The sequence below is a fragment of the Acinonyx jubatus genome, chromosome C1 (assembly GCF_027475565.1).
Source record: "Acinonyx jubatus isolate Ajub_Pintada_27869175 chromosome C1, VMU_Ajub_asm_v1.0, whole genome shotgun sequence".
In the NCBI taxonomy this organism is placed as follows: Eukaryota; Metazoa; Chordata; class Mammalia; order Carnivora; family Felidae; genus Acinonyx; species Acinonyx jubatus.
Genome location: NC_069381.1, coordinates 145,474,207 through 145,501,813, shown reverse-complemented (window position 1 = coordinate 145,501,813; position 27,607 = coordinate 145,474,207). Strand labels below are relative to the sequence as shown.

General features: G+C 38.6%; 1 protein-coding gene across 7 annotated transcripts in view; it reads left to right on the top strand.

The window, feature by feature from the left end:
• Nucleotides 1–27,607, top strand: part of CCDC148 (coiled-coil domain containing 148) — a 255,802-nt gene that overhangs the window by 154,065 nt on the left and 74,130 nt on the right. For all 7 annotated transcript variants that reach the window (XM_027055723.2, XM_053215108.1, XM_053215112.1 and 4 more), the window contains one exon: nt 839–979. In XM_027055723.2, coding sequence (XP_026911524.1) covers nt 839–979 — 141 coding nt within the window. The remainder of the gene's footprint in view (nt 1–838; nt 980–27,607) is intronic.

Here is a 27,607-nt window from a genome sequence, read left to right as displayed (position 1 = left end):
ATATAATATTCTTTTTCAATAGCAGTCATTATATGAAAATGCCATAATCAATTTAAGCCACCACCTGTTGCCAGACATTTAGACTCTTTCTAATTTTTCTGTGTAAGCAGCATTGCAGTGAACATTCCTATGGATACATTTTTGTGCACTTATTCAATTGACTGTCTTCTTTGAATAGATTCCCCCAAATGGGATTGTGGGTCAAAAGGTTATGCATATTTTATATTGTGATACATATTTACATATCGCCTCGGGTCCTTTAGAAGTGTTATACCAATTACACTTCTACCAATAACACCTACCAGTACCCAGAAAGTTCTTTTAAACGTCTTAAACATTTTTTTTTCATCTTCATTCAGGCTCATTTCCCTCACATACGAAATTAAAAGGATGAAATATATTAGTGGTTCTTAAACTTTTTAGGATCTTAGGATCATTTCAGAATTTTTGAAAACTGTTGACCAGAAACTGGGACCGTTGTTCCAGAAAAACATACCTGTGCAAAAACACAGAAATTTTTACATACTATTTATGAGAATTCATAGATTATTTGAAATCAATTCACAGACTCTTTGGGATCTCACTCCATGAATCCAAGTGAAAAATCTCTGAAATGAGATGATTTTAAAGTTACTCTCTCTTTTTAACATACATGCATACACACACACACACACATTTCATATACATCATGCACATATCACACTCATGTGCACACAGAATTTTAATGAGTATTTGGAAAAACTTTGACACCTGCTTGATATAGAACCTAGTCTCATTGTGATCTGTGAAATCACTTGACTGGGTCATAGCTATTGGAATGAATTTCTATTTATTTCAGGTTCTTCAATGGCGAGCCCACCAGGAAGAAGTAGCAAGACTGGAAATGGAAATTTCTGCCAGAAGAAGAGAAAAGGAGGAGGAGAGAGAGAAGCTATGGAAGAAGAAGGAATTGTTTCAAAGAGCAGAGAAGAAAAAGAAAGTATGTATTCTGCTATTGTTGTGAATGTGCGAATGAATGTTTAATTGCCTGATTGAGCTTTGAGTGATCTTGGTGTTTGGCATAGAATCATCATAGGTAGTTCTTAGATTCATGAGATTCTAATCTTGCTTCAGTTCATTTAAGCTTCAGAGGTTCATTGGACATGGAGGGGAATCCACTTTACTGACCTGCATGAGCACAAGAAATTGTGATTAGAAGTAATGCTATAGGTAAAGACAAGACAGGGTTTGTGACTGCTGAGTCTTGTACTAACTAGGGATACGTGGGAGAGCATTTTGTTTGCAGTGCAGCAACTGACGGTCAAAGGTGTCTTTGCTGATAAAATACGTTGTACTATCAGTCAGAGCAACTCATGCAATACAAAAGGCCCTTTAAAGAATTTACTTCTTGTTTTATTATTTGTTATATTGTTTGTTTTTCATTTACTAACATAAATTCATGACTCTACTTTTGAGAAAACATTTGCTTCCCAGTTTTCAAAATACTAATCACAACACTTATTAACAGCTTTAAAACGATTGCCGACAATCTGTGGAAGAAAAAGTGTATTTGAGGCAGGATTTTAAAAATATATTTGGGGTATTTATTTAGATATTTTTGTGTGTTTACACCTCAAAAACTGATAAAAATAATCACATTAGTACTCATCACTTAGCACTGAGTTTACTCAGGATTTACTCAGGACCTCCCCAAAGTCAGTCTCGATCATAAATTTTATTTCTATCTTTCCAAGCCATCTATTGCTTTTAACATCTTTTAATACATAGTTTGTGACTTTTACATTTTCTTTTCATGAATACTCTCTTACTGTATCATTTTGCAGCATGTACTTCTTTATTTAACTCTACATTTTTGAGATATAGCCATGTTAATAGGCAGAGACTTAGTTCACCCCTTTCTACTGCTACATGATATTTCATTATAGAATGAGGCTACCATTTATCCCTTCTGTTAGTGGTTGACATTTACATTTCTAAAGTTTTGTTCTTGCACCTGTGCTGAAGCAGTCACTTGTCACATCAACTGGGGCACATGTGCACAGCTTTCTCTACAGTACACTGAGGAGGAGAATTAGGATTTCTATGCTTTCAGTTTTATATGCTTTTTTTCTTTATAAGGTATTATAAATTTTCTTTTTGACTTTTGCCAATGTGATGAATATAAACAGTATCTTGGTGTCTTCAACTGGATTCTCCCGATCACTTGTGAGATTGAAAATTTCCTCATGTTTATTGGGTGATTTTCTTCCTTTGGGAATTGCTTATTAGTACTTTTTATCTACTTGTCTATTTTTCTTTATTAATCTGTAGAAGTTCTTTATAAGCTCTGGATATTATTGCTTTCCGTTTGTTATATGGGTTGCAAATTTATTTTCTTTCATTGGACATCTGCCTTTACATTTGGTCTGTAGTGTCTGTAGTTCATGGAAATTTAAAGTGATCAAGGAATCAAAGTTATTAAACTTTCTTTAAAAGATATTTTATTTTCTTTTTTATTTTTTGAGAGATATAGCAAGAGATAGAAAGAGAGAGAATAGTAAGCAGGCTCCAAACTCAGCATGGAATCTCTTGCATGGCTTGATCCCATGCCCCGGGATCATGACCTGAGCCAAAAACAAGAGTCAGACACTCAACAGACTGAGCCACCCAGATGCCCCTAAACTGTTTCTCTTTGTGAACTGTGTTTTCCTTATGAACCATGACCTGGTAGTGAGAACATCTCTACACAGTTTATGCTTCTGCTCAGGGCCCTACGCATTTTACTGGCTCAGGACCAGTGCATATATTAACTGTGAGATTTGGGACCAATTCTGTAAGGTTGGAGTGGCTGCTGACTTAGCACTCATGCACAGCACCAGCCTGGGTTCTGCTGCTGACCCCTTCCCTGCTCTGGTCCCAAGCAGAAAGTCAGCTCCCTTGTCACTTCTGGGGAGTGGTCCTGGTGTGTCTCAGTCCCATTTGGTGTTTGGACAAGTTCTACAGGACTTCTTGCTCTTTTTTAAGTGGCATGGTTCCAGCTCCTGTATATAAATCCCACACCTAATATTAAACACCCAACCACTAGCTCCTCAGGCCTGTTTCAGGCTCAATTCTGCCCAAGGGCCCCTTGGCTTTGGCTCCCTCTTACTGCTCTGACTTTATGTTCCATCTTTATCTTCAGCACTGGGGCATTGTGTGTCTTTGTGTTATAGTTTGCCCCAAATTTCTATGTGTTTAAACTGGGAAAGGAGATTTCTTTAAAAAAATTTTTTTTAATGTTTTAATTTATTTTTGAGAGAGATAGAGCACAAGTGGGGCAGTGGCAGAGAGAGGCAGACACAGAAGCCGAAGCAGGCTCCAGGCTCTGAGCTGTCAGCACAGAGCCAGACCCGGGCCTCAAACTCGTGAGCTGCGAGATTATGACCTGAGCTGAAGTCGGACGCTTAACTGACTGAGCCACCCAGAGGAACCAACTGAGCCCCTAAACTGGGAAAGGAGATTTCTTTTTTTTTTTTTTCAATATATGAAATTTATTGTCAAATTGGTTTCCATACAACACCCAGTGCTCATCCCAAAAGGTGCCCTCCTCAATACCCATCACCCACCCTCCCCTCCCTCCCACCCCCCATCAACCCTCAGTTTGTTCTCAGTGTTTAACAGTCTCTTATGCTTTGGCTCTCTCCCACTCTAACCTCTTTTTTTTTTTTTTCTTCCCCTCCCCCATGAGTTTCTGTTAAGTTTCTCAAGATCCACATAAGAGTGAAACCATATGGTATCTGTCTTTCTCTGTATGGCTTATTTCACTTAGCATCACACTCTCCAGTTCCATCCCCGTTGCTACAAAAGGCCATATTTCATTCTTTCTCATTGCCACGTAGTATTCCATTGTGTATATAAACCACAATTTCTGGGAAAGGAGATTTCTATGTCAACTCAGACATACTGACCAAAGTTCTGGCTGCCTTTATATATACTACAAATCCAGACTCTCTTTGTTCTAACTGTTTTATATGCTGGAGACAAATTTTAGTTCTTTGGTGTTTAACAGCAGTTTGGCAGAAACCCTCCTATAGTTTCTCAAGTCAGAAGCTCCCCTGGCTTGAAGCTGACTGCTTTGTTAGCTGGTGCTCTGTTTTTCTCCATCCACCATCTTTCCTGCCTGGATTTCTCTTCTCATAAGTGAACAGCAGCAGAGATAGAGAAACAACTCCATGTATAAAACCCCACGTGAGGATTCTGAAGAACAGAGAATTCTCCTAATTTTTCTTCTCAGCAATTTGTCTGTTAGAGAATGATACTGTCTTTTTTTTTTATGATACTGTCTTTTTGTGGAGTAACAATGTGTGTATCCAATGCCAAAGTTTACCATGGTAGGTGCCCAGTTCTTTTCAAACTGATCTTTAAATCTGTGCTTTAAAACTCGAGTTGAACAAAACATTCACAGTTTTCATAGTTTTATCCCAAGACTCAAGGAAAGTTTTGAGTCATAGGCTGTTAGGTGATAATGGTAATATTTCAGAAGCATCTCTTCACTTTTAAAATTATTGTCATGATAAAATCAAAAGATAAAGTCTTTCCATAAACTATCCCTAGGAGCTATTGTAAGAAACAAAATTACTGTGCTAGGTGAACCTTAAAGCGCCCGATATGTAATATTGGTCCCAGTGCTCCCCTTTCACTAGACGTGGCTCTTTGGGTGGCTTGGAGATCATAAAAACTACTCTGCATCACAGCATTTTAAGATGTTTTGTTGCTGCCTGGTGCCTGGTGTTCTATGGGATCAAAGCAAGGATAGTTTCAGCCTCACTCAAAACAGAGATTTCAACCAAGGCTCACATAAAAAGGAGACCTAGTCCTTCCTTAGTCTAGCATGTCACAATTCTCTCCCAGTGTGACCAGTTCCTAATCTATCATTGAAGCTCCCCACATTGTAGAGCTGAGGGATGGAGCATGATCAGGGAAGTCAGAATAACTTCACCAGCCATGGTCCACCAGCCCTGTGACCTTCTGCCTTACCTCAGAGATGTTTCTGGGGAGGAAGCTATCGTTTTGTGATCTTGTAGCCTCAAGTGACATATCAGTAAATATTGATAGACTCAGACTTCCATAAAAGCTTGGCATGTAGGTGGTCTCCCTTGTCCTCAGGTAATGTGGCAAATACTCAGAATTATATTCATCCCACAGGTAACCAGGGAAGAGGAGAAACAGTTCTAAAATAAAAGAAGGTAGGCTATCATAAACAGAATGTAGGCTAGAGGGCTAGAACACTGCTTCTCAGAAGATTCGAGAAGCTCTGTGCTTAGGAGGGAATCCAGAGTACCTTCTCAATTCAGATCAAGGCTATTCTCTCAGTGTGGGAGTCTGTGGGTTCTTATGAGAACAATTTATCATGAAATCTCTTTCCCAGTGTTTCTTAATCTAATAATATGCTGATCTAAAGAGCTACGAGTGGCGGGGGGTGGGGGGAAGGTAGACACAGAAGAATGATAAAAAAAATAATAAAAATTCCCAGACTATAAAATCTACTTCTTCAGGATTGTTGGGATATAAAGGGGCCAATGGATAATGGCCAATGGGCCTGTGACAGGCAGGCTCCTAAGATGGTCCCAGAGATTTTCTGCCCTCCTGGAATACATATCCTAATCACCAGGACAATAAATGCTGCAGGTTAGGTTATATTATATGGCACAACCTTGAGAAAGGAAAATGACCTGGATGGAGAGCAGAGTTTGAAAGTACAGAGTTTTCTTTGGTCACAAGAGGGGTCGGCAGAGATTTGAAGCATGAAAAGGACATGACTCAGCATTTTGGCTTGAAGATTGAGGGGGTCACATGGCAAGGAATGTGGGTGGACTCTAGGAGCCAAGAGTGGCCCTGGCTGACAGCCAGAAGGGAAATGGGAACCTGTAACCTATAGTCCTACAGCTATAAGGAACTGAAGTCTGCCAAAAACAAGAATGAGCTTGAAAGCATATTTTTCTCGGGTCTCCTAGGTGGTTCAGTCGGTTAAGTGTCAGACTCTTAATTTTGGCTCAGGCATTATCTCATGGTTTGTGAGTTGGAGCCCTGCATTAGGCTCCATGCTGACAGTGCAGATTCTGTTTGGGATTCTCTCTCTCCCCTTCTCTCTGCCTATCCCCCACTCACACACGTGCTCTCTCACTCTTTCTCTCTCTCTCAAAAAACAAAAACATTGGGGCACCTGGGTGGCTTAGTCGGTTAATTGTCTGACTTCGGCTCAGGTCATGATCTCCCAGTTTGTGGGTTCAAGCTCTGTGTCGGGCCCTGTACTGACAGCTCAGGGCCTAGAGACTGCTTCAGATTCTGTGTCTCCCTCTCTCTCTGCCCCTCCCATGCTCATGCTCTGTCTGTCTCTCTCTCTCTCAAAAAATAAACATTAAAAAAATTAAAAAAAAAAAGCAAGCAAGCAAGCAAGAAAATATTGTTCTCTAAAGCTCCCAGATGAAAACTCAGTTTTGTCTACACCTTGATTTCAGTCTTGGGATGTCATGGGCAGAGAGCCCAGCCACAACATACTGGACTTCTGACTTATAGGAGTCTGAGCTCATAAGTGAGTGTTGTTTTAAGCTGCAAAATTGGTTGTTATTTGTTACACAACAACTTAAGAAAACTAGTACAGTTTTTGGTATTTAGAAGTGAATTGTTGCTATAACAAATACCTAAAAATGTGAAAGTAGCTTTGGAGTTGGCAAGTGGGAGGAAGCAGGAAGAAGTTTGAAGAACATGATAGAAAAAAAGACAGGAATGCCTTGAACTGACGTAGCAGAAATGTGAATGTTAAAGATGTGGCTGCTGAGTCTCAGAAGGAAGTGATGAGCATACTATTGAAAGCTGGAGAAAGGAGGATCACTGTTATGTGGTGGCAGGAATCAATTCTGTGCTGCAGTTAGTTAGAAAACTTTCCTGAGTAATGAACTTCATAGGTGATGAACTAAGACGATTTCCGAAGTGTTGAAGATGTCACCTGGGTTTTTTTGCTACTTATAGTAAAAAGGAGAGATTTGATGGTTTGGGAAATTCTCAACCTATCTAAATGGCAAAAGACTCTAGACTTCAGAGATTATTGCTGTCATCATGCCATAGAGAAAAGGCTGAAAGTATGAATATACAACCCTTTGTTATAGCCTCGAAAAGATCACAGGGACAGAGTATTCAGTCATATAAAAGACCCTTCCAAGAGATTAAGGGTGTTTCTCATAGATCTTCTCAAACTAGAGAGCCTCTGGGAAGTTTAAGGGCAATTTCTCTCAGCCACCTCAAGGGAAAACCAAGGAAGAGAAAGGATTATCTTGAAAAGACTTGTCAGTGTGTGGCTTTTGTCTAATGGAGTGAATCCCCATAAAATCTTCAAAAGCTCATTTGTTTCTTGAGAAAATTTTATCAGAAACACTTCCAGCTTGGACTGAAAGAGAGTGAGTATGTAATGAAAGGAGGCTCATAGACCTCCTAAAATTCTAGTGGCAGGAAGCAGAAACTTGGAATTCCTAACACTTCTGGCGCTGGACCAAAGCCACCTACCTAGGGTCAGGAAAAGCTTCTCTTCACTTCTCACCATGTTATACATAGAGTAGTTGTATCAGTTCCCAGTAAGAAATATTGATGGTAAGATTGTGTGTAAACTCAAAGGGGCCACTAAAGGTCCAATAGGACAATCATTCATCCATTTATTTATTTATTCAATAAGTATGTACCAAGCATCTTTAATATGACACATATTGTACCCAGTCCCTCATGCAATTATAAAATGTCGCCCCACTCAAACAGAAATTGCCCCTTTTCTGGTATCTTTTTAAAGGGATGTGTTTATGGAGTACTACATGGCAATGAGAAAGAATGAAATATGGCCCTTTGTAGCAACGTGGATGGAACTGGAGAGTGTGATGCTAAGTGAAATAAGCCATACAGAGAAAGACAGATACCATATGTTTTCACTCTTATGTGGATCCTGAGAAACTTAACAGAAACCCATGGGGGAGAGGAAGGAAAAAAAAAAGAGGTTAGAGTGGGAGAGAGCCAAAGCCTAAGAGACTCTTAAAAACTGAGAACAAACTGAAGGTTGATGGGGGGTGGGAGGGAGGGGAGGGTGGGTGATGGGTATTGAGGAGGGCACCTTTTGGGATGAGCACTGGGTGTTGTATGGAAACCAATTTGACAATCAATTTCATATTAAAAAATAAATAAAGGGATGTGTTTACCTGCTCCACCACAAAGATAATATGCGATTCTTGGTTAGGTCAGTAGAAGCTTTTACTACTAATAAAGAAGGGTTTATTTTAGCTCCAAACTTAATGAGTGTAACAAAAGGGCTAATAGAACAAAATTAAAAATACAAAATGGAGTGAACTATATAGAGTCTACAATTAGTTAAATTAAGCATGACTACATATAGTAAATTAAATATATATGCATATATACACAGTATTTACAAATGGGTATATTTGTGTACCCCCTCCCCCCCCCACACACAATTATAGTGTGACTTTCCTGTCTCTCTCAGTGGGTAGTGATAGCTGAAGGAGATCAGGACAGTGCCTTTGCCCTCATTCATGCCTAGACCTCCTCTTCTATTATTTCCTGATCCTGTATCATCAAACCGTACTGTGGGCATCTATCCTCATGTGATGGCCCGTGCTACTCTGAATGCTTCCTAGTGTGCATCCTCTTATGCCAATGAAACTTATTAGTTTTGCTACAGTTGATCAAGGTCCAGGCCTTCGCATATGAACTTTTTGCCCTGACTGACTCTAGTAAGGTTCATCAACTATCCATTAATTTTTCTTTGTGTTTGGGTCTTTAATTGCTCCCATATACGTTTGCATACTGCACGATACAGAACTGTCCTATGCAATTTCCTTCAAATGCCTGTGACTGATTATCTTTCATTTCCAGTGAACGCTCTGCTATTGCAGAGGGAGGGGGATATAGATTTTGAGGATTTAGGTAGTGGAAAAAAGGACCTTTAAGATCAGAGCACTGCCTGGAAAACATCCCCTGACAGAGACACCTCTGAGATGGCACCTTGTAGTCTAGACCCTCTGTTTCTTCCAGGTCCTTTTGTCCCATGCTGCTCCTTCTCAACCTTGATGAAAGGAGTGGTGTGTGTGTGTGAGAGAGAGATTGTGATCTAAATGGATCCCACTTAGACTAAAGTGACTTAAGCTATAAATATTGTAAATTTATGTAATATATCACTGAGGACTGACTGAGTTGTGAACATACAAAAAAAAAACTCCACAGCATTCGGCAACATAGTAATGCAATGACGTTCAGTTGATTTAAAATGGGCTTACAGCACTCTTTACATTTTCATAAAATGGAGACGATGAAATATAAAAACTCATTGATGCCTTGGACCTTGGAAATATGTCTTTGAAATTCTCTGAACTCCAGTTTGATCTCTGTTGTAACTACACCCACCTAACTCTCTCACTGCAAACATCTACTTTTCAAAGGAACCACCTGCCACTAAAGCCAAACTATCCCCAGCTGGTTGAGTCCCAATCTGTTGAATTACTTCCCACCCTCAGTTTTGTGGTTCTCTCAATTACTAACTCCTAGAAGTGTGAAGTTTCAGTAAAAGTTTGAGGGGGTGTTTGTCTTTTAATTATTGTTTCTTTTATTTGGGAATCTGATGAACATGGGAACTATCAAACCTAATGAGAACTATCTCATAATATCCTAACTATTAGGATATTATAATTAAAAGGAGAAGATAGTTATATTTTATGTAAAAATGACTCCAAATAAACTGGGGGTCAGAGTTTATTTTCTGAAATTTTAATATTAGTCCTCTTTTTTATATGAAATTTATTGTCAAATTTGTTTCCATACAACACCCAGTGCTCATCCCAACAGGTGCCCTCCTCAATGCCCATCACCCACTTTCCCCTCCCTCCACCCTAATATTAGTCCTCTGAATAATATTGTTTAAGTAAAGAAAGTAATGTAATATGGGAGGTTTAATTTTCCAAAAGAAGTCAAGGATTATATAATTTAAAAATATTCATAACATTCCTTATTTTGTTATTAAAATTTAGAAATGAACATTAATGTAAGCTTATTAATTAATGGATTCTAACATTATAATATGAGACTGAATATAGAGTCAACTCTCAGTATGAATCAACAGGTGGCATAAAGATAGGATGGTAGTCTAAGAACCTCAATTTTCTAGTGTCAACTGTCTTTTAAAAGTGAAAATTTCTAGGTGATATCACCAGGATGGTGACCTAGTTTGTTCCTGACTTCATTCCCTCTCAGAAAAGGAACAACTGACTTCTATTCCAGAACAAGACAGCACTGGGAGAATCCTAGAACATGGGGGTGAGGCTGAAACAGCCCCTTACACCAGAAACCATGACAGACTGCATTAGAGGGGTAAGAGAAGAGGCTACACATTGACACTGCATTGCCTCTCCCCCTATGACAGTGCAGCACCACACAGGTCTCCCTTGAGCCTCCAGTTTGTCTTTTGGAAAAAGGCCAGGGGGAGACAACCAGCCTCTCCCAGCATTGTGGGTCATTTTGTGGGAGCCCCTCCTCTGATCTCATACAACACGGATTGCAGGGAATCATCAGGGGCCCAGCCACTAGGCATCTGTGATGGAGAAGGTGTGTGTGTGTGTGTGGAGGGGGGATGGGCTTGCAGCAACCAGCACACAGACCTTGGCAGACTGAGTTCATATCTGCAGTGTCCACATTGTAATCCCAACCAGCAGTTTTACTCATCTGCAATACCAAACTGGGGGTGCAGATCTGTCTAATTTGGATCCTCAAATAAGGAGTTTTGCCAGTCCTAGAGCCTGGTCTGTTTATGCCCAGTCAGGGTGCTGAGTCACAGCCTCACCCCATGGAAAGTGTCTCCTAGTCCCATTTGACCAGATGGGATTATAACAACTTCTGGAAGCTGTGTGGTCCAGTGGCACTGAGAGGTGGGTGGAAAGAGCTGATAGCCCCCAGAGCAAAGCCAGTACAGAGCATGGAGCTTCCTGGGCTATGCACAGACATTGGGATTAATTTATAGACAAGTCTGAGGGTAACTACTGGACAGTCAGAACTAGAGGGTCTGTTTGGGCATTTGAGCGCCACCTGGAGTATCCCCTCCTTCTCACATTCAGGCAAGGGTGCTGAGACATAGCCCTACCTACTATGAGAAGTGTCTTCCAGCCTCATCTGCCCAGAAGGACTGGTGAAAACACCTGAGAGCTGTGTGGCCCAGTGGTATTTGAGTTGAGAGAAGGGCAGCAGAGCTGATAGTTCAGAGAACAAAGGCAGTAGCTAGGGAAACTGGGGTGGCGGTTGGCTTCAGTTAAGAAAACAAACAGAGATTTAGAACTGCTTCTCTCACTGTGCCAGGGAAGGGAATTTAATTCGTAGCCCTGCTTATCACTGAATATAACCTTCAGCCTGTACAACCAGGGAACTTAACCAGAGCACATAAGAAGCTGCATAGATGATTCAACAGCCCTACATGCAATGGCACCTGAACAGAGAGCACAGCCTGTGGCTTCCCTTATCTGCAGAGCAAACTGGTTGTCTCACTTGACCAGGGAATTCAATGCACAACCAAGCCTCATTTGGTTTCCCAAACAATAAGCTATACAGGCCCTGGGCCCTGTCCTACTGCCCTGCCAGTGCAGGGAGGCTAACTCATAGTTCCATCTATTACTGAATATTGTACCCAATCCTAACCATCTAGTAAGCCTGGCCAGAAAATTCAGACAACCATAGAGCCATCCTACAGCCACACTTGTATAGGGAACCAAGCCAGTAGTCCTATTTAAATGTTCTCAGCCAATAACAACCCCCCACCCCAATCCCTGTCCTCAGAACTTGAACAATTCCCTCACACAAAAATAGCCCATAATATCAAACCCCACCTTCCCAAAGGCATTACTAGCAAACAGATTCAGAAACCCAAACTGAGCTGACTGGTGAAGAACTATCTCTGCCAAAGCAAACCTGTATAGTCTGCAACAGGAGCCCCATTACTAAAATGCATAAAAACCAACATAGGGAATCAGGGATTATGAAAAATCGGGTAAATATGACACCACCAAAAGAAACCAATAAAACTCTAAAGATAGGGAGATCTATGAACTCTCAGAAAAGAAATTCAGAATAACTCTCTTAAGGAAGTTTAGTGAAGTACAAGAAAACACAGACAACAAAACAAAATTAGGAAAACGGTACATTAACAAGGATATAGCAACCATCAAAAACAAATAAACAAGCAAACAAACAAGCAAACAAAAAACCCACCCAAACTCAAACAAACAGAAATCCTAGAGTTGAAAATATAGCAACTGAATTGAAGAATTCAACAAGAGTTTCAGAAGTAGACTCAACTATTCAGAAGAAAGATTCAGCAACTGAGAGGGTAGGACATTGAAAATTACCTAGTTAGAGGAGAAAAAGAAAAAAATGAAAAAGAGTATTAGAATATAAGGATAAAAAGAAGTAAAAGTGTAGAATGTATTAATTCTATCGAAGTCGTCAGTTTAAAATAGGGTGTTATAAGTTTAATATATTTTATGTAAACCTCATTGTAACCGCAAAGGAAAATCTTGTAGTAATGACACAAAAGAATGTGAAAAAGAAATCAAAGAATATCAATACCAAAATACAGCAAAACTCAAAAAAATAAGGGTAAGAAACAAGGAACAATGGATCTACAAAATAACCAGAAAACGATTAACAAAATGGCCATCAATAGTAAGTTCTTACCTATCAAATATTTACTTTAAATTTAACGGATTAAACTCTCTAATCAAAAGATATATAATGACTGAGTGGATTTAACAAAAAAACAAAAACCCAGACCCAATAATATGCTGCCTACAAGAGACTCACTTCAGCTTTAAAGAGACACATAGACTGAGAGTGAAGGGGTGGATAGAGACATTTCAAGCAAATGGTAACCAAAGCCAATCAGCTAAGCAACAACAACAACAACAACAAAAGATCAAAAACAAACAAAAAAACCCCAAAGTAGCTATACTCATATCTGATAAAATAGACTTTAAGCTAAAAATGATAAAAATAGACAAAGGTTATTATATAATGATAAAGTGTTCAAGACATCAAGATGATATAACAACTGTAAAAATGTAAATATTTACATGCCCAACATTGGAGCACCTAAATATGTAAAGCAAAAACTAATAAAGCTAAAAGGGGAAATAAACAGTAATGCAATAATAGTTGGGGTCTTTAATACTCCACTCTAAACAATAAGTAGATTTCCAAGCAAAATCAATAAGGAAACAGTGGATTTGCACAATACTATAGGACAAATGGAACTAGCACACATATACAAAACATTCTATTCAACAGCAGAATACACATTCTTCTAAGAGCACATGGAACATTTTCTAAGATTGATCTTAAGTTAGGCCACAAAACAAGTTTTAGCAAATATAAGTCAAATATTAATAAAATGAAAGAAAAGGATTGTATGATCATCTCAATAGATGCATGAAAAACATTCAGCAAAATTCAACATACATTCATGATAAAAACTCTTAAATCAGGCAAAGAAAGAATGTATTTCAATATAATAAAGGCCATATGTTGGGATCTGTGCTGAGCATGGAGTCTTCTTGGGATTCTCTCTCGCCCTCTCTGCCTCTCCCTCACTTATGCTGTCTTCAGAATAAAAAAGATTTTTTTAAAAAGGGGGCACCTGTGTGGCTCAGTTGGTTAAGCGTCCAATCCTTGATTTTGGCTCAGGTCGTGATCTCATGGTCGTGAGATCGAGTCCCACATCAGCTTCTACACTGAGCATGGAGCCTGCTTGGGATTCTCTCTCTCCTTCTCTCTCTGTCTCTCCCCCACTCACACTATCTCTCTCTTAAAATAAATAAATAAACATTAAAAAAAGAGACAAGCCCATAGCTAACATCATACTCGATGGTGAAAGGATGACAGCTTTTTCTGTAACATCAGGAACAACACAGGATTCCCATTCTTGCAATTCTATTCAGCATAGTACTAGAGGTCCTAGGTAGATCAATCAGGCGATGAAAGTGGAGAGAAGAGAAGGGAAGGGAAGAGAAGAAGGAGGGAAGGGTATCAGGATTGTAAAGGAAGAAGTAATAGTGTCTCCATTTGCAGACAACATAATTTTATATATAGAAAATCCTAGAGAATCAGCCAAAAAGTGTTAGATCTAATCATTGATTTTAGTAAAGTTGCAGGATACAAAATTAATACAAAAATTAATAGCATTTCTATACAGTAAAAATGAAAATTTTAAAAATGAAGAAATCAATCCCATTTACAGCAGCATCAAAAGCATCAAAAACTATAAAGTACCTAAGAACAAATATAAATGGGGTCCCCTGCATGGCTCAGTCAGTTAAGTGCCCGACTTTAGCTCAGGTCATAATTTCATGATTCATGAGTTTGAGTCCCACATCAGGGTTTCGGATCCTGTGTCCCCCTGTCTCTCTGCCCCTCCCCTGCTTGACCTTTCTCCCTGTCTCTCTAAAAATAAATAAATAAACTTAAAAAAATAGAACAAATTTAGTTAAAGAGGTGAAATCTCTTCATACTAAAAATTACAAGACACTGATGAAATATATTGATGAAGACACAAATAAATGGAAACATATTTTGTGTTCATGGGTTGTAAGAAGTAATATTGTTGATATGTACTGAAAGCCATCTACAAATTCACTATCACTATCAAGAGTCTAATGGCATTTTTTACAGAAGTAGAAAAAACACTCTTAAAATGTATATGGATCCACAAAAACCTTGAAGAGCCAAAGAAATCCTGAGAAAGAACAAAGAAAGAGGTATATAATACTTCTTGATTTCAAGCCATGCTATAAAGCTACAGTCATGAAAACAGTATGATACTGGCATAAAAACAGACAAATAGACTAATGGAACATAATAGAAAATTCAGAAATAAACTGAACCCTCAATGGTCAACTAATACTTGAGAAGAGAGCCAAGAATTCTCAATGGAGAAAATACAGTCTCCTCATTAAATGTAACTGGGATAATTGGATATTCACATGTAAAAGAAAGAAATTGGAACCATATCTTATACCACTCACCAAAATTAACTCAAAATGGATTAAAGACTTAAATATAAGATATGAAACCATGAAACTCCTAGAAGGAAAAGTAGGAACAAAGCTCCTTGACATGGGTCTTAGTAATGATTTTTCAGTGTGATACCTGAAGCTCAAAGCAACAAAATAAAAGATAAACAAGTGGGACTACATCTAACTAAAAAGCTTCTGCAATCAAAAGAAACAACCAACAAAGTGGGAAGACAACCTAAGTAATGGGAAAAAATATTTGCAAACCATACATTTGATGAGGGGTTAATATCCAAAATATATACAGAACTCATACAACTTAACAACAAAAACAAAACAACCCAATTTTAAAAGTGGACAATTTTAAAGGATCTGAATAGACATTTCTCCAAAGAAGACATATAAAGGCCATAGGTACATGAAAAGATGCTCAATCACTAATCATTAGGGAAATACAAATTAAAACCACAATGCGATATCACCTAATGCTCATTAGAATTGCTATCATCAAAAAGACAAGAAATAACAAACATTAGTGTAGATGTGGAGAAAAGGGAATCCTTGCGCACTGGTAAGATTATGGATTGGTGCAGCCACTATGGAAAACAGTATGGAGGATCCTCAAAAAAATAAAAAAAAAAATAGAACTATCATATAATCCGGCAATTTCATTTTTGGGAATATATCCAAAGGTATCATAAACACTAACTCAAAAAAATATCTGGACCCTCATGTTCAAAGCAACATTACATATAGTCAAGACATGGAAACAACCTAAGTATCCATCAATGGATGAATGAATAAAGAAGTTGTGGTACACTCAGATATCACCTCACACCAGTCAGAGTGGCCAAAATTAACAAATCAGGAGACTATAGATGCTGGAGAGGATGTGGAGAAATGGGAACCCTCTTGCACTGTTGGTGGGAATGCAAATTGGTGCAGCCACTCTGGAAAACAGTGTGGAGGTTCCTCATAAAATTAAAAAAAGCCTACCCTATGACCCAGCAATAGCACTGCTAGGAATTTACCCAAGGGATACAGGAGTACGGATGCATAGGGGCACTTGTACCCCAATGTTTATAGCAGCACTCTCAACAATAGCCAAATTATGGATAGAGCCTAAATGTCCATCAACTGATGAATGGATAAAGAAATTGTGGTTTATATACACGATGGAGTACTACATGGCAATGAGAAAGAATGAAATCTGGCCCTTTGTAGCAACGTGGGTGGAACTGGAAAGTGTGATGCTAAGTGAAATAAGCCATACAGAGAAAAACAGATACCATATGTTTTCACTTTTATGTGGATCTTGAGAAACTTAACAGAAACCCATGGAGGAGGGGAAGGAAAAAAAAAAAGAGGTTAGAGTGGGAGAGAGCCAAAGCCTAAGAGACTCTTAAAAACTGAGAACAAACTGAGGGTTGATGGGGGGTGGTGGGAGGGAGGGGAGGGTGGATGATGGGTATTGAGGAGGGCACCTTTTGGGATGAGCACTGGGTGTTGTATGGAAACCAATTTGACAATAAATTTCATATATTGAAAAAAAAAGAAGTGGTATATATACACACAATGGAATATTATTCAGCCATTAAAAATGAGGAAATGTACCATTTGCAAGAATATAGATGGACTTTGAATGCATTATGCTAAGTGACATAAGACAGATAAAGTGAAATCATCTGTTAAGTGTAGTCACAGAAAGTAATTATACTAAGAGAAGTCAGACAGAGAAAGACAAATACTATATGATCTCACTTATATGTGGAATCTTAAAAAAACAAACTCTGAAAAAGAGCTCAGACTTATCACAAGAGAGGGGGTGGCAGGAGGGGAAATTGGAGTAAGACAGTCAAAAGGTACAAACTTTCAGTTATAAGATAAATACGTAACAGAGATTTAATGTACAACATGGTGACCATAGCCAACAGTACTGTATAGGAAAGTTGTTAAGAGAGTAAATTGGAGAGAGAGAAAGAATGACACAGGGTGTGAGTGGGGGAGGGGCAGAGAGTGAGGGAGACACAGAATCTGAAGCAGTCTCCAGGCTCTGAGCTGTCAACACAGAGCCCAACGTGGGGCTTGAACCTACAAACTGAGATCATGATCTGATCTGAAGTCAGACGCTCAACCAACTGAGTCACCCAGGTGCCCCTGTCAGGACACAGTTTTAGGAAAAAGTCAGATGGAGGTGGGGAAAAGCAGCCTGGGTCATCAAAAGCCAGATAAATGATTCTCTGTAAGAGATTTTCCAATAGATAGTTAAAAAAATTTTGTTTTAATTAACTCAAGGTATCAATTTTTTTTACAGTTTCTATGTCTTGGTTATTCATGGTAATTTGATTTAATTAACAGACATCTGTATAGTGCTTGCTATCCCAATTTCTCTGCCAATACCATTTCTCTCTTCTCTTCTAGATCTTTCCTATTAACCTACAAATATGCCATTATGACTTCTATTTTAAAAAACTACTCTTCCTTTACCCCACACACCCTCCCTTAGAAACTGTACCATTCTATGGCCTACACACTGTTTCCAACTTCTTTCCACTCATTCTCTCTTGAGCTATTTTGTCCCTCCACTCCAGCCAAGCTGTGCTTGCCAAGGTCATCATTGATCTCCATGTTGTTAATTTCAGGAGTCAGTTCTCAGTCCTTACTTTACTTGAACTATTAAAAGGAAGTGATCACTCCCTCCTCCTTGGATATTGGGCTTCCAACTTAATACTTGGCTTGTAGGAGGCCATTTTCTCTTTGCTCTTTTATCTCACTTCATTCTTTTACCTCACTGATTTCTCTTTCTCAATAAATTTGGATGAATCCTCCTCACCATTCTGACTTCTAGGCCTTGGAGTGTCCCAGGGACTCAGTCCTAAGTATATATACTTCTTGGGTGATCTCAATCAATGCAAAATTACTTATATGTCATCTATATGCTGACAAATAACAACATCTCTGGTCTAGATTTCTCTCCTGAACTCCAAATTTACACATCCCACTGCCTCAAATCTAGTATGTCCAAAATGTATTCTTGTTTTCCCCTCCAGACCTACTCCTTCCTCAGTTTACCTTTTCTCAAAAAATGGGAACCTATGCACCCAGTTCTTGGGCCAAAAGCCTTGGTATTATCTTTGTTATTTTTCCCTGCACACCTCATACTGATAAATTGTCATAAATAGAAGCCTCTATCTTCAGTCAGAGCTGTTATTTTTTTAAATATTTTTTAAAGTTTATTTATTTTTTACAGACAGAGACAGAGTATGAGTGGGGGAGGGAGCAGACACAGAATCTGAAGCAGGTTCCAGGCTCTGAGCTGTCAGCATAGAGCCTGACTCAGGGCTTGAACTCATGAACTGTGAGATCATGACCTGAGCTGGAGTTGGACGCTTAACTGACTGAGCTACCCAGGTGCCCCTCAATCAGAATTTCTGGATGTCTCTGCTCCCTCCTTTTCTATTCCCACACTATTTCTTTTGTCTATTTTCCACACAGCAGTCAGAGATGTTTCTAAACTTCACGTCAGATTATGTTAGTCCCTGCACTACACTCTATATCTCTTAGATCTCATATCCTGCCACTTTCCCCCTCACTCATCCTGTGGCAGCCCTATCAGTCCACTTCCTCCCCTTCCAACACCCTGGCACATGACCTCTTAGGATGTTGCATTGGCTGTTCCCTCTGCCTGGAATACTACTCCCCCAGATGTCTGCACAACTCACTGTCTTGCTTCATTCAGGCTTTCACTCCAATGTCATCTTAGAGAGAATGTCCATCCTTGATCACCAAACTTAAAATAACATTCTTCTTCCCTGCTACTCTGTCCATTTATTCTATTTCATGTTTTTTCAGCACTTATCCCACCTGATACCTATCTATTTATTTATTCACTGTCTTCTCTTTTTCTTCTAGGATGTAAGCCCCATAAAAAAGAGGGGTTTGTCTATTTTCATTGTTTTACCTGCAGTGCCTGGCATAAGGCATGCAATAAATACTGCTTGAATGAATGAATGTAATGAACGAGCAGGATACCACTGAACCTTCATGGTGAGGTGGAGAGGAAAACATGCCAAAGTAGGAGGCCCCAACAAGGTGGGGTGACCTTGGGCAACTTATACAGGCTCTGTTGGATTTTGCCTCCTCAATTGTAAAATGAGGTGTTTGGATTAAATGATTGCTAAAATCACCTCAGCTCTAAGAAGTTATGATTGAATGACTCTGAGGTTTGATTACTTTTCACTTTTCACTCTCTGTGACACCTCAGGCTGTGAAATACAACATCCTCAGTATATATACTCCCTTCCTAATGAATAGTGAAAAGAGAGAAATTAAACAAGATTACAGACAAATCCATTTTAGCAATATCAACATATGACATGATCATTATGTAATATTTCAATGCCCATACTGAAAATAGACCTTACTTCTAACGAAGACATGACAGTTATTTTTTAATCCACCTGGCATTTCATTAAGAGGGAGATAACTAATGTGTTTACCTCAGAATACTTTCTTGGCTCATCATTGTTCTAAGGACATAAGACTACATCAGAGCAGAAATTGCTATTGGCAATTCAAGTAGGCAGCTCTGCCATGGAAAAATACTCATGTAAGTGACCAAAGTGAACACCACCTAAAAAGAGATTTCATTTCATTTATGTATTTATGCATATAGACATCACCTACTTCCAAGAAAGTTATAATAAGAAACATTAATACTATTGTGCTGGACATCCTCCCCTTGGATCGTATCTACTCTCCATTCTTTTCTGTGGCCCAGGGAGTTGTGTTACATGGCTCCCTTGACCCCTGGATTCTGGTTGGATTCAGTCAAAATGGAACACTAGAGATCAGGTTAGGAAGGAGACTGAGGTTGGGAGAATTGATCCCCCTGTTCTTACCCCTGCAGAGTTGTGTTGACCAGCTGTGTCCTCCACCAAAGTTCTCAGCTCCTATCGGGTGGCCCTCCCCACATAGCTGTCTTTGACTGGTCAATGGGTGGTAATGCAGCCCGGCTATTGCATGATGTCTTGTGATTATCCTGAATTCCAACCCTCCTTTGTCAATTGTCCTCTTATTATATTCTTCTTGATTTATTCTAATTTTGAGTGTGCCATCTGTTTCCTATTAAGAATCATTAAAATAGAAAATTAGTAAGAGAATGTAAGACAAAAAATTAAGAGGATGGGAATATAGTTATGTCAGCAAACCAAGACTAAAATGGGGTGCTGTAATTGAACATGGTTAAAGTTAAAAGGAAGCATTTAGCTCTTATTTGCTAATAATAGACAACATCCTAGCACATCAGGAGCTGACAGCATGTACCGGAGGGAGGGAGGCAAACCACCCAGTGGATAGCATTTTTAGTAGAACTGCTTTACAGAAGAATCTAAATCAATCCTCATATAATATTGCATCAACCTTTATAAGGCCTATGGTATAAAATTAAATTATAGTCCTGTGAAACTTTCTCTAGAAAGTGAAAGTGATGCTGCACACAAGGTGATAAAAAGTGAAAATATTATATAAAGGTATATACAATGTTCTTGTCATCTGACTTGGTATAGAAATAGAGTTTGGAAACTTCAGGAATGAATAATAGTCATGTCCTTATAAATATTGATTTTTTTTCTGGCCAAACCTTCAAAAAACATACTTTTGTAACTACAAAGTATTTATGTCCATTGTAGATAGTTTGGAAAATACAAACAAGCACACAAAATGTAATAAAAGTCACCCCAAGTCCTAAACTAGTATGAAAAGAAAATTATTAACAATATCCATATATCCTTTTTCTATATACATGAGGAATTTAACTTACCTAGAATCATACTCCACATATTATTTTAACCTATTTTTAACATGTATTAGTATATCTTGTATACCTTGTTTGTCTGCCACATAATTTTTAGTGTTTGCATAGTGTTTCATTATGTGAAATATTGCATTTAACTGTTTTTTAAAGTTTGTTTGTTTATTTATTTATTGCGAGATGGGGAGTGCATACGTGCATGCAAGCAGGGGAGGGGCAGAGAGAGAGAGAGAGAGAGAGAGAGAGGGAGAGGGAGATAGAGAATCCTAAGCAGGCTCTGAGTTGTCAGCACAGAGCCTGATGCAGAGCTTGATCTCATGGACCACGAGATCATAACCTAGGCTGAAATCAAGAGTCAGACACTTAACCAACTGAGCCACCCAGGAGTCCTCTATTTAACCAATTTCTTATTTTACACTGTTACATGTAACCTTTCACATTTTTAAGGCTGTAATGAACATACCTATACCTGAATCTTTGCATATGTCCCTGCTTATTAATTCTCAAACTTTGTTTCTTAATTCTTAAGGCTTTTGCCAGTGATTTTATTTGTTTTTCAGGAAGAGTATAACAATCTACCCTCTTACCAGTGGTGGATGTACTTGTTTACCAGGTTGGAGATTGGTGGCAAAATGTTCAAGTGTAAGACACTGATAAGTAGCTGAAATACAAATAATCTGAAATGTGGACTGAAAGGAGTTCTATTCAAATAATCTGGCAGGATGGTGGCAAATTTGACTTTGTATTGTGATTTCTTACCCATGTAGAGAGTTTTCAAATATTTGCATAAAGAATGTCATGTAAAGTAATTCTCTTGGGGCCAAATTTTTATTCAGAAGCTCCAGCAGATCCTGAGTTGAAGCCCACAGAGATCTCTATGCCACAAGTATAGAAGAGATGAATGTTGGCTAAAAAGTTTTGAGGCCAGAGGTGACAAAGTGTCCATCTTTAGAAAAAAAAGTCTTTAATCTGATTTGTAGACAATCTGATTTAAAGACATACTATGCCTTCAGGCTCTTTTGAGATTAAATGCACCTCCATCCCACACATGACTTAGTGAGTAGACTACTGACTGTTTATTGTCTAACTGGATGCTTTATTAATAGTTTTGGATTTATATAAGTTGATATAAGAAAAGTATTGTGTGCAATGTTGCTTTTCTATATCGTTTTTCCCTGGATTTATTTGGCAGTTGCATATCATGTACATTTCATTAGCTAGATGCAATATTAGATACAAATAAGTACTACAGCATAAGGCATGTTTCTTACCTTTCAGCAATTCACACAAAAGTGTGAAAAGTTATCTGGTGAAATATAGATGCTTGTCAAATTCATTGTGTAGAAAGAAGAGTCATACTTCAGTTGGTGGCAATTTTATGGGATACAGGTTGATCTACACGGAACAAATAGAAAAAAATTACAGTAAAAAATATGCACACTTTCTATTAAGAGGTCTTGCTGCTTTCATATGTAACAATATCACTGTTTTGTGAGGGTTCATATTCCAGACCAAAAGTAGAAAAGAGAGCTGTAAGATGCAAAGAATTAGCTAAGTAAATTAGAATCTAGAAAATGGACTGAAAGTTGCTCTATCTCCATAGCTTATTAGTAATGGCACTGGATATTTTGAACTTCCTATTTCATACATTTTATGTATCTGGTTAAGAATAATGAACTCCTTCTGAATAAGTCATTAAAGTCTTTGAAATAATGATCTGGGAGCAAGGTGTAAAAGTTTGTTCAAAAATTCAACACCACACATATTGCTTGAAATCAGAGACCAAACTGTCTTCCTTCTATGATATTTGAGCCTTAACTTTTTGCTTTCATGAAATTCTTATTTCATGTTGAATTATAATAATTCTTGGACTGAAGGAGTGAAAAAATATAATTTGATGGTTGTGTAGTATTAGTACAAGTTTTTAAAAATTAAACCCTGAGGTACTCCAATGCTGTAAACATCACTTCCTGGTGGAGTTTTTAATAGGAAACATATTGTTTGGAAGATTAGAAAGGTAAGGTAGGATATAAAAGTGATCTCAAACTCTTTGAAAAGTTAGCATAGCATTATTTTAGAGAACGGTTTCTTCAGTTTATTGACACTTTTATTGGCTTCACTTTACCAAAATGAGCAAAATGTGGAAGAAGGAAAGGGGAACATCCCTGATATGAATCTGAGATTATAGAGGGGTAGTAATGAGGGCCTGTTTTGCTTTTCAGAAAAGCAAGCTTTTTCTAGAAACCTCATCTGTGGGAGTCAGGGGACAAGCTTTAAATGCAACTCTTCTCATTTTAACTATCCTTCTGATTTCCCTATCACTGGAATATTAAAAGTATCACTCAAGAAGTAAAACGCAGGGTGTTTGAAATCTGTTTCTTAACAAATGTCCCAAAGGGCTAGTTAAATATCCTTAGCCTTAACTTTAGTTTGATGCTTTCAAAGCCAATAATTCTTGACATACATACTTCCCGCTCCTATTAATTGACAAAAGGTGAATGGAACTGTCCTTAGGGAAGTGCTTAGTTCAGACTTTACCATCCTGCAAATAAAACTGCTGGCCTTGTTCCCATCCACAACTTTGTTATTCTCAGACCAGAGACCAGAAGAAGCTTCCACTCACCTAATGGTGATCAATTAAGCCCTATTATGTGTGAGACATGATACAAGGTACTATACTACAATGCAAAGATGAATAATGTGAACCAATATGGAAAGTGCTATACTAAGGACACATAAATAGTGCCTTAGAAGGTACACCTATGTCTGGAGGAGAGAAGAAGGAGGAAGGCTGAGAAAGCAGTGTTAAAATTGCATCTTAAAGGATGGACAGGAGAGATTTAGCAGGCCACAGGTAGGATAGACGATGCTAGGCATGTAGTAAATGCCTAATGTATCAGTAACAGTGCATTGTCAGAGCCTCATGAAAATGAATCAAGGAATACAAGGCAGGATGAAGAATGGAGAGTAATAAACCTTCGCCAATGGTCATTGGTGTGCCAAGGATGGCTAAGCTTTTTTTCCTGGAGGGTTCAGAGGATGATTCAAGGAGATTTGTTTTGGTAATAAGGGTAGAGTAAAATTGACAGGTGGAAGAGGGAAATGGAGTCATTTTTGTTGAGAAAACTTTGCAAAAGGCAGATAAGAATGAAAGTACATAACCACCTTTTTCTTCTATTTATATTCTGACCCTAGAGATCTCTTCTAGTCCTGAGGCATCAAATGCCATTTTAAGTAGATATTTCCTTAATTTATACCTCCAGCCCTGAATCGACCCTTGAGCCACCCATCTGTACCTCCACACGTTTATTTGGGATCTCCACTTCAAGGTCTTGCAGTCACGTCAACTGTTTAATGTTCAATACTGAGCTCCTGATGGTCTTTCTTTCCCAGACCTGTTATTCTTCCAGTATTCCATCTCAGTTATTGGTACCATCATTCAACCAGGTGCTCTAGCAAAAAGCTAAGAATCATCCTTGATTCCTTTTTTCTTCAGCTTTAATATTCATTTCCTCAGTGAGCACTCTGGTCCCACTCAAAAACCATCTCAGATATAAACATTTCATTTCCTGGTCCAAGTGATCATTTTTACCTTATTCTTCTATCTCATTTCCTTGTTTCTCCTTTGCTTCTCTACTGTCTTATTTTTAACTCAATATCGAGAGCTATCTTTTAAAAATCTCAGTCAGATCACGTCACACCTTGCTTTAAACTTATCTATAGCTTTTCTTTGTTTCTAGACCTAACTCCTTGCCAAATCATCTAGCTCTCAGCTAGCTTCTCAATCTCACCTCCACTCTTAACTCAACCACATGCTCCATCCAGCCACACTGGCTTCTTCCCAGTCCTGAAAATGCACAAGGTCTTTCCCACTCAATGCTATTGGACCTAGAGCTCCCGCTTCCTGTGGTGATCACCCTCCATTTCTTCCCATAATTGTCTCACTCTCATCTTTTAAATTTTGATTCAAATGTCATTACAAAAATATGCCTCCTAGTAAAAATTCTACCCAATTTTTTTAAATCATTGCTATAATTATTTCCTTCTTAGAATGTATGATGTAATATTCTGTTCATTCATTTACATATTTATTCTCTTTGTCTCTCTCTTTCTAGAAAGTCCCAGCAATGAGGCAGAGAAGTTATTTCTCTTTTGAGCATCATATCCCAAATATTCAACACAATATCTGGCTTAAAGCATATGTTCAGTAAATATTTGTTGAACAAATGAATGCCAAAGTCAGTAGTGTCTTAAGACTACATAGATAAGGGTTGACAGAATCAAATACACAAAGAAATTATGTAAAATAAGGATTGAAAAGGATCATTTTGTTCACTCACTTGGAAGTCAGTGATAAGAGTAGTGAATTTGGAGGGAAGGCAGAGATAGGAATATTACAGATGAGGAATAAAACAGGAGATGAGAATTGAAGAACAGTAAGTAAGATGCTTGACTGAAGAAGAGAACAATGAAGGATGAGGTGCTACAGTCTCAGGGGTCTAAAGAAAGTCCTTTTACATTTTTGTAAATGGGTGAGATTTGTACATATTTCCATGTGAGGAGAAGGAAGCAGCACAGACCAAGAAGTTGAAGGTATAAGGGAGAGAGGGGTAAATGATGGAGTAAGTTTATGGGGAAGATGGAATTAGGGAATAGGATCTGGAGCCCAAGAGGGATTTATTGTCCCTTTGTACAGACACCTCTTTTTCTAAAAGGCAGGCATCAAGGAAGGTACCATTTATAGTCTCCATTTCCCCTGATAAAAGTGAAGAAGAGGAGGCAGATATGCAGCCTAACATAGTGAATGGGTTTGGAATATGTCCATGAGAACACAAGAGGTATTAACCAGGAATTCATAAAAGGAATGCTGATTATCAATGAATATTCAGTTGAAACCATAAATTTGGTATAATTTTCTAGAGTTGTGTAATTCATTCATCAATCAAATGTTTATTAGGTATATATCATGTTCTAAACCCTGTAGTTAATGTTGGAAGTGCCAAGATAGATAAATCACATTTTCTGAAGTGCAGTGGGAGAGAGAAACAAATATACTAATTAGCAAGGCCTTGAGAAGAGGGCTATAATGGAGGAATAAAATTATATGATCAGAAAACTGAGGATGATAGCAAAGGAATGGGTAGGTCCTGATCATAGAATCAATGGCTATAATTGAAGATTTCAGAATTGAAACTGAAATGTGTTTGATGATAATAGAATCCTGGAGGAAGTCGTGACTCCTGGAATAGAGGAAGTTATGGAACTGTGAGATTAGTAGGTTGGAAGGGCATTCAGGCAGATGCTGAAGTTGTCTAGGGAAGTAAAAGGGGTTGTTTTGGACAAATTCTGTGTGGCTGTGACCCTCATATCTGAATTCTTCATGAATATTTGAAAATGACCTTTAGTGTAAAAGTAGCAGTTAACGAGGAAAATGCTCGAACCATTCCTCAGCCTCCTGGCATGTGGGGCACCAGAGGATAAGCATCCTTCGCTCAAAAGAATTCCAGTCAAAATAATCATGTAGTGGTCTGAAGTTTGAAGATGTAGAGGATTTTATGTGTGATGACACAGGGCTTTCAGAGAGCCCAGTAGAAAGCACTGAGAAAGAATAAATTGGGCTCACATAAGAGAGGGAGGGAGGGAGAGAGGGAGATGGAGAGGGAGAGAGAGGTTGAGAAGGAGAGGTGGTGAGAGAGAGATAGAGGAAGAGAGAGAAGGGAGGAAAGGGAGAGTTGGAGGGAGGGAGGGAGAAAGAGAGGAGGGGAGAGAGAGAGAGAGAGAGAAAGAGGACAGAGAGAGAGAGAGAGAGACTCACACTGTAGCAATGTCTGAGCATACTAGAGAGTTGGGGATGGAAATAATTGATCCTGAGATACCAAAAGCCTCTGGCGTGACATATTTATATGACCTTCAGAGGATACTGCACCAAATGGTATCTGTCTTCTGAGAACACCAGCAACCTGGTTGTCCAGGTTGGACCTAAAGGGTTTGTCCACTTGTAGACAAGGGATTGTCGATAAAAGGACCACTGACTTCCCTCCAAGGCCAACACTGAGAGTAAGCAAATATTGTTGGTCATTTAGAGCCTAGAGGCAAATGCTCTTTAATCCAATATCTGCTCTTTTTTAAAATTTAGTTTTGAAGTAGCTTTACTTTCTCTGATTATGAAAGAAATACATATTCATTGCAAAACATAAAGTAACACAAAAATTACACAAAGTGTAAAATAAACACCATTTAAACCCCAGAGGGAGATGATATAATCATTGTTAACATTTCCATATCTGACACTGATAGAATGCCCCGGCATTTATCAGTCAGGACTCTGAAACACACCTTATCAGTCAGTGTTTTCTTCCTCTGCCTCCCCTACCCTCTCTTTGCTATCTTTCTAGCTTCATCTCTGTTCTTCCCAAATTCAAATCTCAGTTATCTACGGAGTGAAATCATGGTACCTTGACCTCACCCAGTTACTTGTTATGCTTTGAGCAGATGTTTCCATTGTGACTGCGGGTGTGGTGGCCCTGTGGCAGAGCTGCTATGACTGTGGCCATGTTGCTTGGGAGGCTTCCTTTGTTCTCCCAGTGGTCAGAGACCATGTTGCTAAGGCAAGTCTGGAAACCACTTAGCTTTTCATATTCACTTCTCAAAAGAGACAATGCCACGTTGGGGGTGAAGCTAACATGTCCTCCACAACAGACCTTCTGCTGGCAGTCACTCATTATCATTCACCACTGAA